The 16,886-nt window shown below is 43.9% G+C and overlaps 1 protein-coding gene across 1 annotated transcript; it reads left to right on the top strand.

Annotated features, from left to right (window-relative positions):
- The first annotated feature begins 1,478 nt into the window (after positions 1-1,478).
- Positions 1,479-16,462, top strand: RBX1 (ring-box 1). The gene is made up of 5 exons (XM_012741767.3): positions 1,479-1,636; positions 3,534-3,612; positions 10,080-10,150; positions 15,431-15,516; positions 16,275-16,462. The coding sequence occupies exons 1-5, from the start codon at positions 1,559-1,561 to the stop codon at positions 16,285-16,287; spliced, it is 327 nt and encodes a 108-aa protein (XP_012597221.1). The 5' UTR covers positions 1,479-1,558; the 3' UTR covers positions 16,288-16,462.
- Positions 16,463-16,886: the final 424 nt, after the last annotated feature.

The raw sequence follows: 16,886 nt of genomic DNA, 5'->3' as shown, positions 1-16,886 counted from the left end.
GGCGCGGTGGCTCATGCCTGTAATCCTAGCTCTCTGGGAGGCTGAGGCGGGCGGATTGCTCAAGGTCAGGAGTTCGAAACCAGCCTGAGCAAGTGCGAGACCCCGTCTCTACTATAAATAGAAAGAAAGAAATTAATTGGCCAACTAATATATATAGAAAAAATTAGCCGGGCATGGTGGCGCATGCCTGTAGTCCCAGCTACTTGGGAGGCTGAGGCAGAAGGATTGCTTGAGCCCAGGAGTTTGAGGTTGCTGTGAGCTAGGCTGACGCCATGGCACTCACTCTAGCCCGGGCAACAAAGCAAGACTCTGTCTCAAAAAAAAAAAAAAAAAAAACTTCGTAGAGTTCCTATAATCCTTTAAGGTCTCAGTTTTTCTCTTTCCAAGTGTGGTTAAAGCTGTAGTGGTGTTTTTACGGATTTGTTGTTCCTGTCCATGACTAACAAGGAAACAAATCGCAGTTCTGGTTTGGCAATGGAGCCAACACACTCCATTACTCCCCAGTTATCTTTTAAGAGAAAATATGAGATTTCAAATAAACCTATACAAGAACTAAGAGTGATCTAGAGAAATCAGGCCTCTGCAAGGTTAGATGTAAAAGGGAGGCCTGGGCTACCTAGAAATGGGAGAGTGACATAAAGTGCTTTGGCTGGGGGGAATGATCAGTGAGAATGTCAGAATGCCTCACAAAAATTCAAGAAATACAGCGATTGCAGATGGGTCAGTTTGACTATAACACAAAGAGTGGAAAGAGGACAAAAATTAGGGAGAAAGGACCCTATATAGATTACCAATCGTGGAGTGGGTAATGTGTACTCAAATACATGAAGTTGCAATCGTGTACCTTAACCAAAGGCCGATCTAGGACATACTGGTATTACTGGGGGCGACACAGGGCATCTCCCAGGCTCCTAAGCCTGCTCCATCTATTTCCGGTGGGCAGGTGAAGGAGAATGTCTGCTCAGTTTGGCCTTAGGGAGGACATTCGGGGGTCTCATCTCTCCCTGTCGAAGCCTTGAGCATTTCCTGAACTGATATCAGGAAACCAGGCGGTGCCTGGGCGCCCGGCATGCCCCGGCCTCAGGCCTCCCAGGGTGACAGCACCTTGGGCCTGGCTCGGAAGCGGCTCAGGGTCTGCGAAAGGCCAGTGCGGGGTCTCGGGTTTCGGCAGCAGGAGGCGGGGCAGGCAGCGGCAGGTCCCGGCCCAGGCGGAGGAAGCGGCCGCCGCCCCAGTTGAGGGAGTGCGGCCGGGGGCTTCCCATAGGAGGAGGGAGAGCAACCCCTTTCGAACGTTTCCACCCGGCTCGCTCACGTCGCTTCGGCCCCGCCCGGCCCCGCCCCAGCCACTCGGGCCACCGCCTCCTCCCCAGCCAACGCGAGGGGGCGGGGGAAGCCTGCGCCAGCGCCTTTAAGAGGCGTGGTCACGTGCTCCGCCCCCACCTGCCCTCTCGCTCCTGTAAGGGGTGGGGTGCTGGAGGAGGCGCCGGGCCGTGGGGGAAGCGAGGCGTGCGCTGCTGCGCAGGCGCAGTGGCCGGATGACAGACCGTGTGTTTCCAAAATGGCGGCAGCGATGGATGTGGATACCCCGAGCGGCACCAACAGCGGCGCGGGCAAGAAGCGCTTTGAAGTGAAAAAGGTTGGGTCTCGCCAGCGCCTTCCTCAGGGAAGCTAGAGAGTCGCGGACCTGGCTGGCAGGCCCGAGGATGACCGAGGCGCGGAGGAAAGGGCTTCATTTCAGGGCGGTCCAGGGACCGGGTACCATGAAAGGAAGCTGGGGGGCGGGTCTTATGGTTGATCGGCGTGAGGGCGGCCCACTGTCAGGGGCACTGTTGGTTTCGCTGTAATGCAGAGGGGCCAATCACGGAGGTGCTTATTGAGATACGCGGGGTTGCGACTTGGCTGCGGGAGCCAAGCGTCTGAGCTGTCACTGGAGTGGTTGGGGGTTGGGGGGAGGACAGGGTCGGGTGGGTGGAATGGGGAGTCGGAGTGACTGCGGTGGTGGAGGATGGGGCAGTGCGGCGAGAGCCGGGAACCTGAGGTCGTACCGCATTGGAGGCCTCTGAGGATTCCGGCTGCTGATCTTGCCCCGCCCCCTTCTGAAGCTTGGGGTCCTCTGATTCTGAGGGACCCTGGTTTGGTCCTTGCTGAATCGAGGCCTCCATTAGCCCCCTCTCTGGCTGGTCCTCGGCCTGCCGAGTTCAAGAGTCTCGAATGTAATGCTTGGCTCTTTTGAGACGTCTGATGGTTTGTCACACAGCCGCCCCAGTCCTGTGGTTCTCTGTCACGTCCAGTATCTCCCTCTTCCAGAAAAATAAAAAGCATGGTGAAATTTGTGAAAAAGGAAATAGGAACCCAAATCTTGTGGCATTTAGGGAAAGTTGAGTACTAGTTGCGAATGACCTGGTAAGAGTGAGAAAGCAAAAATGTGGAACGTGTCTTTTTGCATGAAATGCCTCTTAGTGCTTTGCCAATAGTTTGGAAGAGAAGTCAGTTCCCTCCAAAAATGAAATAAATCTTCAAAACGAAGATTGAAATAGAGAGGATGTTATTCTTGGAACATCTGGCTAAACACTGACAATATTACCCCTCCTAGTGCCTTTTGGCGGCTCATTGTGGCCACTGCTGCTCAGTCAGAGCCAGCAGCCATGTTGAAGAATCATAGAAGGTAGGGGTTTTCCTCCAAGTTGAATCTGGTGTGGAAGGTGCTGAAGAAGTTGCTAGGCACTGAAAATTGAGTTTGAAAGAGGTGAAGGTTTAGGGAGTGGCACCAAATTGTGATTATTTATAATTGCAGAAGCCAGAGAGTTGAATTACTTGAATACCACTTTTAGATGGACTCTTACTGGAATTATTTTAACTGAATATAAAGAGTAAGGGCATATAAAAGTTGAAAACGTCAGCTTATTTGATGGTAAGAACTAAAAATCCTAGTGAATTCTAGAATTTGTTATGAAGTAATCTTAGATTCAAGTGATGACCTTGTTCTGTGTACTGATACTGGGTAGTTATCCAGCTTATCCAGCGATTACCCATTTTATGATCCAATCATCATCTTAGTTCATTCTCTTCCCTAGCTTTCACCTCCCTGCTCATGCTTCCAAAGCTGCCTTGAGGAGCAAGTATTTGTTCATGCAGATTTTGAGCTCTTCTGCAACTGCCAGGGAAACCTGCACAGTAATTCAAGTTTATGCTTCTTAAACCTAAAACAGGCACTTAAAAATTATTCCTGATTTGCTTACATTGATATGGCTGACTAAATTGTTTTAAGCTGCAGGAAAAAACACAAAACTAAAAGATGACTCATTAACTTCTGTGTTCATATACTCAACCTTTTGGAGACAGGGAAAGCATATACATAGCCTGCTATTGTCGTCTGATATAATAAATAAGCGTAATGTAATATCCCAGAACTTTTGTTTGGTGGTCGCTGTGGCCAAAGAAATGGTAACTGCAGCTGCAGCATGAAATCCTAAAGAGTGTGTATGTGTTATATTACAAGGAGAGTGTATTGTTCCCCCTTTTTGTCTTTGCAGTGGAATGCAGTAGCCCTCTGGGCCTGGGATATTGTGGTTGATAACTGTGCCATCTGCAGGAACCACATTATGGATCTTTGTAAGTAATTGGAGGAGGAATGGGGGGAAGTTGAGAAGGTTACAGAGATTGTGGCTATCCTGATGTGACCAATTTTCTTCTTAACAAGGAGATATAAAATGTAGTCAAAGCACTCAGTCTTCTGCATCTAGTCTGTTGGTGTGTTTGAAATAGAGTAGTTTTTTTATGATGTCCTGGAGGCATACCCAGCTCTCAGAATAAATCTACTCAATCTAAAGATGGCAGGGACACATTTAGAATGAATTGTGGACACAGAGACACTGTTGATTCTTCCCATGTATCTCCCATCTCATACTCAGACACAAAGGCAGAAATAGTGAAAGGAAGAAAATAAACTTTGAGCTATAATATTCTATCTGGGCTAGTTTTTGCTGGGCAAGACTTATAAAGAAAAGAAACCCAAGGAGTAAGGATTTTCCATGTTAGCCCCAAACATAGTAAAAAGGACATCGTTGCCAACATCTAAATAGGGAATTAATTACGCTGAAGAAATTATATTTAAATCTCCAAATATTTTATTACACATAGTGGTCAATACATAGTGATCCTATTATAGCTGTTGATGGACTGATTTTGTATCCTTGTAGTAATAGGGGCAAGAATGTTAATCACACTAGAACAGTTGTGATTATTTTTTCTTCTGAGAACTAAAATGGTTTGTTGGCCAGGCGTGGTGGCTCATGCCTGTAATCCTAGCACTCTGGGAGGCCGAGGTGGGCGGATTGCTCAAGGTCAGGAGTTCGAAACCACCCTGAGCAAAAGCGAGACCCCGTCTCTACTACAAATAGAAAGAAATTAATTGGCCAACTAATATATATAGAAAAAATTAGCCGGGCATGGTGGCGCATGCCTGTAGTCCCAGCTACTTGGGAGGCTGAGGCAGGAGGATTGCTTGAGCCCAGGAGTTTGAGGTTGCTGTGAGCTAGGCTGATGCCATGGCACTCACTCTAGCCTGGGCAACAAAGCGAGACTCTGTCTCAAAAATAAAATAAATAATAAAATAAAATAAAATAAATAAATAAAATAAAAAAATGGTTTGTTATTGAGATTGGAAATGGAGCAAAATAACTTCAGGTTTCTAGAATTGGAATTATAGGCAGTTATTTTTTAGACTGCTCACCTGCTGTTCCAGTTAAGTCACTCTTCTAATCACTGTGGTAGTTTTCTCTGGTGTTCTTTCCATTCTTTTTTTTTTTTCTTGAGACAGTCTCACTCTGTCACCCTGGGTACAGTGCCATGCATGGTGTCATCACAGCACACTGCAACCTCTAACTCCTGGGTTCAAGCAATCCTCCTGCCTCAGCCTCTTGAGTCTGGTATTACAGGCACTTGCTACCATGCCCAGCTAATATTTCTGTTATTGCAGAGATGGTGTCTTGCTCTTGCCCAGCCTGGTCTTAAACTCCTGGCCTTAAGCAGTCCTCCCACCTCAGCCTCCCAGCATGCTAGGATTACAGGCATAAGCCAGCATGCCCAGCCCTTTCTTTCCATCTTAAATTGTACATGCTCTTTTTTTAGAACTCTTATATATCCTGTTCCCTCTGCCTGGAGTATTCTTCACCTCTTCTCCGAACTACTTTTGTCTAACCCAGCACTGTCCAATCTAAATGTTAGCTACAAATGCCAGCACATATATAATTTAAAATGTTCTAGTACCTATGTTAATAAAGTAAAAATAAACAGGTGAAGTTAATTTTAAAATTATATTTCATTCACTCTACTATATCCAAAATATTTTTGCAGCATGTTGTCAATATAAAAAAATGAGATATTTTACATTCTGTTTTTTGTACTAAGTCTTTGAAATTCAGTGTATATTTTACACTTAAACTATATCTCGTTTCAGACTAGCCACATTTTAAATGCTCAATAGCCACATCTGGCTAATGGCTACTTTATTGGGCAATGCAAGACTGACCCGTAATCTCTTCTTTTTTTTTTTTTTTTTTTTTGAGACAGAGTCTCGCTTTGTTGCCCAGGCTAGAGTGAGTGCCGTGGCGTCAGCCTAGCTCACAGCAACCTCAAACTCCTGGGCTCGAGTGATCCTTCTGCCTCAGCCTCCCAGGTAGCTGGGACTACAGGCATGTGCCACCATGCCCGGCTAATTTTTTATATATGTATCAGTTGGCCAATTAATTTCTTTCTATTTATAGTAGAGACGGGGTCTCGCTCTTGCTCAGGCTGGTTTTGAACTCCTGACCTTGAGCAATCCGCCCGCCTCAGCCTCCCAAGAGCTAGGATTACAGGCGTGAGCCACAGCGCCCGGCCCGTAATCTCTTCTTAAACTTCCTTAGAGATGTTTTCCCTGCTCATACTCACACAGACTGTGGTGATTCTGTTAAATACTCCCATGACATTCTCCAGTTTCCCTTTGTATTAATCTTTTAATTTACTTGATTCTCTCCATGTTGTTTACTGCCATACCCAACATTGTGTTCAGTACGTAATAAGTTCTCACTGAATATTTGGTGAAAGAATTATAAAAACACAAAATTGCAGAATAGTCTGATCATTGCAACTTGGAAAGCACAAATGAAATATTTTGTGTTGAAAAGCAGTCATGGCATGTGCTGGTCGTTCCTTGCCCTTGGCTTCTTTGAGCTTTGACCCTGTTTACCTTTCACACTACAGTCAAAGCACATCAGCAGCTACCAAGTTGTTTAATATGTTGTTTAATATGGATGGTAGGAACCCATCACAGAAAAACACATGCACAGTTTTCAATGTGTTTGGGTGGGGTCCTTGATTACATGCTTGCCAGATTCTGTGACTTGCATTTTCACAAGGAATTGTACCCAGAGAAAATTTCACCTTCTTGGGCACTCTTCTAAAAATAGTTAATGGTTTTATACAACCCTGATTTTCTTTTTCTTTTTCTTTTTTTTTTTTTTTTTTGAGACAGAGTCTTGCTTTCTTGCCCAGGCTAGAGTGAGTGCCATGGCGTCAGCCTAGCTCACAGCAACCTCAAACTCCTGGGCTCAAGCGATCTTCCTGCCTCAGCCTCCCGAGTAGCTGGGCCTACAGGCATGCGCCTCCATGCCCAGCTAATTTTTTCTATATATATTAGTTGGCCAATTAATTTATTTCTATTTATAGTAGAGATGGGGTCTCGCTCTTGCTCTGGCTGGTTTTGAACTCTTGACCTAGAGCAATCCGCCCGCCTTGGCCTCCAAGAGTGCTAGAATTACAGGTGTGAGCCACCGCGCCCAGCTCAACCCTGATTTTCTTTACATTTGTATTCAAGTCATTGTGTGTCTGCATGTGAGAGAATGCACTTGTTGGGAGGACCACAAAAGACAAAGTCCAATCATACTCTGTCTTCTCGTAGAGGTGAACGCTTGAGGGATCAATGTAGGCTTTCAGTTATATACCTGTTTTGTCTCATAATCTAAGTGTCAAATGAAGTAGAATACTTAACTCCCATCACAAAAAATTATGAAAGTAAGGCCGGGCGAGGTGGCTCACGCCTGTAATCCTAGCTCTCTGGGAGGCCGAGGCGTGCGGATTGCTCGAGGTCAGGAGTTCGAAACCAGCCTGAGCAAGAGCGAGACCCGTCTCTACTATAAATAGAAAGAAATTAATTGGCCAACTAATATATACAAAAAATTAGCCGGGCATGGTGGCGAATGCCTGTAGTCCCAGCTACTTGGGAGGCTGAGGCAGGAGGATTGCTTGAGCCAGGAGTTTGAGGTTGCTGTGAGCTAGGCTGATGCCACGGCACTCACTCTAGCCTGGGCAACAAAGTGAGACTCTGTCTCAAAAAAAAAAAAAAAAAAATTATGAAAGTATTTTAAGTCATGGCTTTTTACATTCAATGAATATTTCCTGGGCATTTTGGTAAGCACCAGGATAAAACAATAATTGAGATCAAGTCTTTACCTTTGAGAAATGTACCTTTTTATTATCGATCCTGAAGAGATGTCTAGGAGCCTCAGCTTTAAAAAATAAATGGATTTATGATCTTTGTAAAGAGACTTTCTGTTAAAAATGAAAATAAGAATCTTAGTTTAGCAATGGCTGTTTTCTAATAAATCTGGGCTGGCATTAAATGAATGATTATATAAATAGCTGTAAATAAATAAGAATGATTGTGCCTGTGCCCCAGTCAGACTCTTCTACAAAGCATTCTTGGTCTGAAGACTTCCTCTTTTGAGTCCATATTGACTTTCTATGCCCTGCTGTAGCTTTGTATTTATTTTACCTTGTCCCATTTCTTGGTTGGTTTAAAGAGTTGCTGAAATACACGGTCTGCTAGGTATTATTTTCTCCCTTACCTCTGGTACTCTTACTCCACATGAAAGGGCTACCTTCATCTTAAGACTCAGTCTTTGCCCATCAGACATCAGTATCTTCCGAGAAAACTACAGATCCATCAATGTTTTGAAACTGTGAAATCTGTTCACTCTTGAGATGAAGCCATTGCTTCCCTAGTAGTCCTTTGGTGGTACTGCTTTTGTATTGAAGTTTAAAAGTTCCCAAGCTTTATAAATCACATGATAAGCTTCTACCTTGGCAGGGGTATAACATGAACTGGCTATGTACTGCTGTCTGTCTCCTCTGGGTTGACAGTGAATAGCTCAGTTCCTGCTCCTGTTTAAACTAACTGGACTCAACCCCTGTGCTCCCTGCAATAAAAGCTAGAAAACAGTTTATATTTGAGCACATTTTATACTCATATACAACCATTTTCTATGCCATATCCCTTATGTAGCATTCTAGGTTCTAATCCTCTCCCTCCTATATATATTTGTTCTTTGTTAGGAATTTTCTGGTAAAGAAAAAATAATATTTTTTGGCCCCCATTCTGTTTATAAAAATAGTTTTTGTTTTTTTATTCGAGTACCAAGAACCTGGTTTGACTTAGCATAGAAAGACAGGGTCCCTCCTGTGGGAACTTTGAGTTGGGGGGCAAGGATGGAAGTCAGGCATGTAAAGAGATACTCACAATGTGACTTCATCAACTTGGAGTGTTATGGGTACCCTAAGTAGAAGAAGATGGCTCAGGGTGGGGAAAAGCTCCAGTCAAGGAGGGAGTTAAGCTCCATCTTGAAGGGTGGGGAGGGATGGAAGGAGAAGTAGAGTGTTCTAGGTATGGAATAAAGGCATGGAGGAAGGAAAGAGTGTGAGGGATTCCTTAGTTTAGGATTAAATAGTCACAGCCAAAAGAAAGACCTAGAAAAAATTTAAACATGATGATATACCTTGTAACAGTTTTGGTTTTTGCTTTAATAATAATTGTGGCTTCTATTCAGCTGATTTCATAATACCTAGTCCTCACCTAAGTTAGAGGATCCAACTTGAAAGACATTAGATTTTATTTTTGCGATTCTTTTAAATATAATAATACATTCACAGCCCAAATAAATTCTCGAATATACTACATAAAGCCTAGATTCTTCACTCTGAACAGACAGCAAACCAAGTAACTGTAGTATAAATCTGGGTAGCAAAGGTAAGTTATGTCATTTCAGATCTTTTTCCTTCCATATTTCTGAAGAGGAAAAAAATCCATAATTATGGCATATATCTTTCCCTAAGACCAGATATACCCATTAACATCTCAGTATTATTTTCTTATAATTTTTCCACCTATGATAGTTTGAAGTAATTGTCCCCTATTAAATAGTCTTTCCTGGAGCTTTTTAATCTTCAGAAGGGAGATGCCTTTTAGTTACCATCTTCAGAGAAAGCAAATTATATATACAGTAATTTTTGTTCTTTGAATATCCCTGATAGAGCTTTTCCCATCAGTTCTTAATCTCAGTCAGATTTTTAATCTGTTTAAATTCCCTTTTTTTCCTTCTCTATGAAATCATTATTTGGGTATAATTGTGTTAATTTACTCTACTTCCTAGATAGAAATCACTTCAAGAGCAATAGGCATCACAATGGGGTAGGCCCCAAATTTCTAACCCATTGGCCTAACAGATTTGTTCTGTTTGATGGTGTTTTGAAGAATTGAATTTTGTTGCTTGTACACAGAGCATACTCTCCAGCCTGACACAGGCCCCTTCACCCCCTTTTATTTTTGCTTCTGTCCCAGGTCACAGGTTCCTACCTTACTTCTTTAGGGACTGGAGCTCATTGCCCAGCTGTGTAGGCAAGCGTAAGTGTTGTAAGGGCCCAAGAGGAAGTGTTCACCCAGAATAGGGAAAGAAGCCAGTTCTGAGGACAATAGGAGTTATGAGGTACATTTAAGGCTTTCATAAACCTATCAAATTAGGAGGAATCACTTCCATTTAACAAGTCAGGTTCTGTTCAGAATTTAAAAGCACCTTTCCCATTTGTTACTCTGTTTTTAAATAAGGATAGGAAATCGTCAGAAAGCATGCTGTTAAGTCACATCAGTGTCTTCTCTGTTCTTCGCCCTTTTCCACATTCATTAAAAAACAATTATGGCTAATGAACCACTTGAGAATTGTTTTGGCTGCTATAGTTTGAAAGGTTGCTTTCGTTTTTTCCCACAGGCATAGAATGTCAGGCCAACCAGGCGTCTGCCACTTCAGAAGAGTGCACCGTTGCATGGGGCGTCTGTAACGTAAGGAAACGTCTTTACCTATCAGCATGGCTTGTAAACATATTACTACTTTTCCTGCTTTGCCAGTCTTGAAATTAACTAGGAAAAAAATGACTAGCCTACCTTTCTCTCAAAAGGTATACAAATAATAAAAATGATTTAAAATCATCATACTATTCACCTGTTACAGGGTAAAAATTATTAATTACTGCACGGAGGCACCAGTTTGTCTTGATTATAAAGTGGACCCACTTTTGTTAGCTATATTTTGGGGATGCAATTTTGAGAATTGCCTTCAAAGCCCATGGTGCAGTCTTTGACTTATTCTCTTGCTGAAAATCTTTACCTTCTGGCCGGGCGCGGTGGCTCATGCCTGTAATCCTAGCTCTCTGGGAGTCTGAGGCGGGCAGATTGCTCAAGGTCAGGAGTTCAAAACCAGCCTGAGCAAGAGCGAGACCCCGTCTCTACTATAAATAGAAAGAAATTAATTGGCCAACTGATATATATATAAAAAAATTAGCCGGGCATGGTGGCGCATGCCTGTAGTACCAGCTACTCGGGAGGCTGAGGCAGAAGGATCGCTCGAGCCCAGGAGTTTGAGGTTGCTGTGAGCTAGGCTGACGCCATGGCACTCACTCTAGCCTGGACAACAAAGTGAGACTCTGTCTCAAAAAAAAAAAAAAAAGGCCGGGCGTGGTGGCTCACTCCTGTAATCCTAGCACTTTGGGAGGCCAAGGCGGGCGGATTGCTCAAGGTCAGGCTGACGCCACGGCACTCACTCTAGCCTGGGCAACGAAGTGAGACTCTGTCTCAAAAAAAAAAAAAAAAAATCTTTACCTTCTAAAACAGACTTTTTAAAAAGCCAGGCATCTTGTGGAATGAAGTTTTGTGAGTAAGTTGAGTGTTCAAATCTCTGTGTGTGTGTGTTTTAAGTGAGACAACTAAGAAAGAAAAAAGAATAAAAGAAAAGAACTTAAGTGTTGCAAGTGTACTGAGCTAGGATTTTTTTTTTAACATGGCTCATGCCAGAAATGTTTTGTACAGCATTATTGGACTGAATGTGTGGCCTTTCAGGGTGTGGCAGCTGTGAAGGATAACAAACATCTAATACATTATTTCTAGCATGTGTTAAAAATTTATCCTTAGAGCCATATAGTCCCTATCACGTAAGCTAAAATCGTCCTGTCGGGCCTCCTATGGCAAGGGCACAGAGCACCCACAGCTTCCAGCGTTTCACAGGGCTAAGAGGTTATGGAGTCACACCACCATGACTTACTTGCCAAGTGACTTTGCAAGGCATTTTACATCCCTAATCCTGGGTGCCCTCATGTAAAATGGGGCTAATAGTAAACCACATAGAGTTGTAATCAGGATTAGATGATTTATGTTAAAAAGTGCTTAGAAAGCTCCTGGCACATAGTAGGCATAAGTGTTTGTTAATCTAAATAAATACAGGCCAGGCGCGGTGGCTCACGCCTGTAATCCTAGCACTCTGGGAGGCCGGGCTCACGCCTGTAATCCTAGCACTCTGGGAGGCCGAGGTGGGCAGATTGCTCGAGGTCAGGAGTTCAAAACCAGCCTGAGCAAGAGCGAGACCCTGTCTCTACTATAAAAAGAAAGAAATTAATTGGTCAACTAATATATATAGAAAAAATTAGCTGGGCATGGTGGTGCATGCCTGTAGTCCCAGCTACTCGGGAGGCTGAGGCAGGAGGATCGCTTGAGCCCAGGAGTTTGAGGTTGCTGTGAGCTAGGCTGACGCCATGGCACTCACTCTAGCCTGGCCACAAAGTGAGACTCTGTCTCAAAATAAATAAATAAATAAATAAATACAAATTTGGGGCAAGGAGTTCTTGAGTAGATGGTAGCTCTGGGTATTTTTTTCCCATCAGGTTGAGGCTCTCTCTTCCCTTCCTGGGCCTTGGGGTGCACCTTCATTCCCTGTCAGGACCCTTTGGCCAGTTTCATAATAGCTTATATTGGCCAAGCAGCAGCTTTCATCGTTTATGGGGGTAAAGAAAATATACTGGGCTCTTTGCTCTCCCTGGCACTCAGGCATATACTAAGCAGCATGTTCTTTGTGTGGAAGAAAAAGGGAGTGAACTTCCCCTTAAATTTGGCTAAGGAGAGACTAGTTCAGAGAGCCTGTCATAAAGGAAAGCCAGCATGGTGTGGCAGAAGCCTCTGCACGAGTCCTGGGTTCTAGTTCTGGGTCTTCTATGAAGCAGCTCCCTGAATTAGTCAAGTCACTTAACTCGTCTGGGTGAGTTTCCTGTCTGTAAAATGGAGATAATGATATCTGTCATGCTTGCTTGCCAGGGTTGCTGTGAGGCTCAAATAAGGTAATATATGTCAACATCTTCTGTAAACTGTTAAGTACTGCAAATTTGTCTTTTTAAATTGTACTTTGACTGCAAAATAAACCCATTAGTATATCTTAGATTATTAACAGGAAAAAACTCAGGAACAAATGCTCAGGGGTGCTGTCACCTGCCCTGACGCTTCCTTTACAGCCCCCAGCACTTGCCATCTTTTGAGGTAGGGGAGCTATACAAGGACGCCGTACTGCTGCAGAGGTGGGAACAGGAGAAGGGTGTCTTGATTACCCTTAGGTGAGCCTGTCCCCAGCACCTGGTAGTTGAGAAAAATGTCTCAGCTTTCTGCCTTTTGGAAATTCTGCTTTTTCTCTTTTTCACATTGAGTTGTATGCAAGTCAGCAGGAAAAGGATCTTCCAAAACCTGTTACTCTGGGAGAATATTTGTCCTGTTGAATATCCATACTGTGCTAGCTATAGATTCTACACTTAATTACTGAATTACATTTTTGAATTTGTAAAAACATAGTTCACAAGATAATGATCCATATTATCTGTAAGTTTCATGCATGCTTTGGGAGACATTCTGACCAGATTTCAAAGCTGTTATTAACCCAGGCCTGGCTGGGCATGGTGGCTCACGCCTGTAATCCTAGTACTCTAGGAATCCAAAGTGGGAGGATCGCTGGAGATCAGGAGTTTGAGACCAGCCCCAGCAAGAGCGAGACCCCATCTCTACTAAAAATAGAAACAGATTAGCTGAGCATGGTGGTACATGCTTGAAGTCCCAGCTATTCAGAAGGCTGAGGTGTGCGGATCACTTGAGCCCAGGAGTTTGAGGTTGCTGTGAGCTAGGCTGACCTAGCTCGCACTCTAGCCCAGGCAACAGAATGAGACCCTTGTCTCAAAAAAAAAGAAGCCTATAATCCTAGCACTCTGGGAGGCCAAGGAGGGAGGATCACTCCAGGTCTGGAGTTCAAGACCAGCCTGAGCAAGAGCGAGACACACCACCCCCACCCCCCCCACCCCCGGTCTCTACTAAAAATAGAAAGTAATTATCTGGACAACTAAAAATATATATAGAAAAAAATTAGCCGGGCATGGTGGCACGTGCCTGTAGTCCCAGCCACACGGGAGGCTGAAGCAGAAGGATTGCTTGAGCCCAGGAGGTTGCTCTAAGCTGGGCTGATGCCACAGCACTATAGCCGGGGCAACAGAACCAGACTCTGTCTCAAAAATAAATAAATAATAATAAAAAAAAATGCCAAGCCTATCAAAGCTTTTGTTTTGTTGGGGTATCAGTATTTCTCCCCAGGGTGCCACCTCAGCCTACCAATCACAAATTAAATTTAAATGAAGGAGAACACTTGCTGCTTCTAATATTCATATGAGCAGGGGGAGGAGAATGAACATTCATTGCAGAGGTATTGTGATTGGCATCTGCATGTCATTAGCCCACACCGAAAAGCTGCAGATTTTCCTTTCCCAAATCCAAGCCTGAGCAAGAGCACCTCACTCCCTGTCACTTACCAGTGTTCTTGGTACTCTTGCCTTTTTACTTCCTGTCCTAATCATGAAATAAGCCCTTTGATGCTCTTTCAGCTGTTTGTGTGCAGTTTGTCCCTCATAATACTTCCTTTTACCCCAATTTTTTTTTTTTTTTTTTTTTTTTTTTGAGACAGTCTTGCTCTGTTGCCCTGGGCTACAGTGCAGTGGTGTAGTCCTAGCTCACTGTAACCTCAAACTCCTGGGCTCAAGTGATCCTCCTGTCTCAGCCTCTCAAATAGCTGGGATTACTGGGATACACCGCAACACCTGGCTAATTTTTCTGTTTTTAGTAGAGATGGGGTCTCGCTCTTGCTCAGACTGGTCTCAAACTCCTAAGCTCAAGCAATCCTCCCACCTCAGCACAAGTCCCAGAGTGTCAGGACTACAGGTATAAGCCACCATGCCTAGCCATTTTACCCCAATTTTTATTTTTATTTTTTTGAGACAGAGTCTCACTCTGTTGCCCAGGCTAGAGTGCCGTGGCATCAGCCTAGCTCACAGCAGCCTCAAACCTCCTGGACTCAAGCAATCCTTCTGCCTCAGCCTCCCGAGTAGCTGGGACTACAGGCATGCACCACCATGCCCGGCAAATTTTGTTTATATATATTTTTAGTTGTCCAGTTAATTTATTTCTATTTTTAGTAGAGATGGGGTCTTGTTCTTGCTCAAGCTGGTCTTGAACTCCTGACCTCGAGCCATCCTCCTGCCTCGGCTTCCCAGAGTGCTAGGATTACAAGCTTGAGCCATCGTGCCCGACCTTTACCCCAATTTTTAAAATCTCATTCCTTTTTAAGACAAATTCCTTCACCCATTAAGGGCTTTTAATGTTCTGAGGTCTTATAATATCACCGTGTCTATGAACAAATGTGGAAATAAAGTTGCTTTGAACACAGCTGAGCTGATTATGGGGACATGCCTGTCTCAGTTCTGGGTGGGTGGTAGTAGCTGTGCACTATCCTACCAGGGCTGAGGAGAAGGCTCTGCTCTTGGGGTTCTCATTCTGCAAGGGTGGGAGGGCAGGGATGAAGCTGGGAACCATGAATGGTGAAGTTGGGAGTCTGTGTAATCAGGGCCTTTTCCCTTTCCCAGGGAAAATAGAAGCATCCCCTTACAAGCTGTATGGAACCTGGGAGCCACATTCCATCCTCCTTTAAAGACAAGGAGAAAGAGCTCATTGCTAGAACATACTCCCATGCTTCCTAAATAATTTCTTCCTTTAGTAGTAAGGACATTTCTAACAAATGTTTTGTTGGAAATATCCTTGTACATAACCAGGCTACCAAGGTGTAATCAGTTGAACTTTTGCCTCTCATTGTCATCTCCTGTTCTCCTCTAGCCCACTGTCTGTAACCCACTCCCCTGTCCTACGGGACATGTTGTAAGTCGATGGCTAAGCCTGCATAGAGTTATTTTTAATAAAATGTTTCTTTTCTTACAGCATGCTTTTCACTTCCACTGTATATCTCGCTGGCTCAAAACACGGCAGGTGTGTCCATTGGACAACAGAGAGTGGGAATTCCAAAAGTAGGTGTCTCTGTTTTGACATTTGTTAAGACTGGGCTCTGTGGTCATTGCCATTCTCTGACTCGTCTCAGACTGAAAGGAACACAGTCTTAGAAGATGGAGGCATGGAACATACCTTGTTTTTTGCAAACTAGCTTTTGGTTTATTAAACAAGGACTCCTATATGTGGGAAATGCACAAAGGATTAGCCAGTGATAGAAGTTTGCAGCCAAGGGTTTCCCAGCCTTCTAGGCTACAGAGCTGAATGTAATCAGAGCTACAATTGGAGCTGATGGTAGATTTTGAAATTGAATGCTGTTCAGTTGCTTTTCTCAGTATTTGCCATACCCTAAATGTGCCTGAGTACTGGATTTGGGGTGAATATATACTACACTAAGCAGGGGAGCCCAAAAGTTCAAACTGTGTCTGAACCCTGATGGGAGCCCACAGGCGGAGTTCGCTTTCACAACCACCACCGGGGATGTTTCCCTCTACCTCCCTAATACTGCCCAGCATCTTCTGGTGACTCAGGTGGGTATGGTTGAGTCACAGGGATGGCCTATCGTTAAGAAGAGAGTAGCAGATAAGAAGTTGTGAAGGGGGCAAGGTGAAAGGAGAATCTCGGTGATGGTCAAAGGCCAGTGTCCAAAAGGACACTTTTGGTCACTTACATCTTTCCAAAGTTCTAACTGATGTCACTCATATGTTTAAGCAGATTTTTATACTCTCAAACAGGAAATTGTCATGGAATTAATAAAATAATTTACTTTGTCTTCCAGATATGGGCACTAGAAAAAGAATTCTTCCATCAAGCTTAACTGTTTTGTTATTCATTTAATGACTTGCCCTCCTGTTACTAAAATATAAATTAGATAGAACTGTGTCTTTTCTGCCTTGTCTTTTTGGTTTGCTGTTCCTGCAGCCATATTGTATTCTGTGTCAAATAAAGTCCAGTTGGATTCTAGAACAGACGCTGTCTCTTGTATATGTGAAACAGTGAACATAAATGAAGCGTCCCCTCTTCCAAGGCTGAAAAGCCAGCTTTTGAAAGCAAAATGTTTGTTCATTAGAACCGGAGCATGGTTGTCCTGTGAGCGCATCGCTTAGTCATGAGGAACAAAGGGGAGTGTGGGTCACTGGCACCTGAAAACAGCAGTCAGCCCTGTCTTCTTCCTGTGACAGCAGCGGGCAGCTGAATGAGGGATTCTAAGAACATGGGATTCGGTCATCAAATCCAGTGAGTCCTCCTTCCACAGCCTGGTTACTGATGGCAGCCTCTCTCCATCCTGTAGCATGGGCTTCTAAGGACTAAGTAGCATCATTTGGGCACAGAATGAGGCTTTGTAAAATGTAAAACCACTATACAAATATTAACTATGGTTGTATATGAC

Source organism: Microcebus murinus, chromosome 10 (genome assembly GCF_040939455.1).
Source record: "Microcebus murinus isolate Inina chromosome 10, M.murinus_Inina_mat1.0, whole genome shotgun sequence".
NCBI classification, from domain to species: Eukaryota; Metazoa; Chordata; class Mammalia; order Primates; family Cheirogaleidae; genus Microcebus; species Microcebus murinus.
This window is presented reverse-complemented; position numbering and strand designations above follow the sequence as displayed.

Excerpts from the sequence above, each read along its gene's own strand:
- RBX1 (XM_012741767.3), top strand. The coding sequence starts at position 1,559 with ATGGCGGCAGCGATGGATGTGGATACCCCGAGCGGCACCAACAGCGGC. Across the intron at positions 3,613-10,079 it reads GAACCACATTATGGATCTTT|GCATAGAATGTCAGGCCAAC; the intron begins GTAAGTAATTGG and ends TTTTTCCCACAG. Across the intron at positions 10,151-15,430 it reads TTGCATGGGGCGTCTGTAAC|CATGCTTTTCACTTCCACTG; the intron begins GTAAGGAAACGT and ends CTTTTCTTACAG.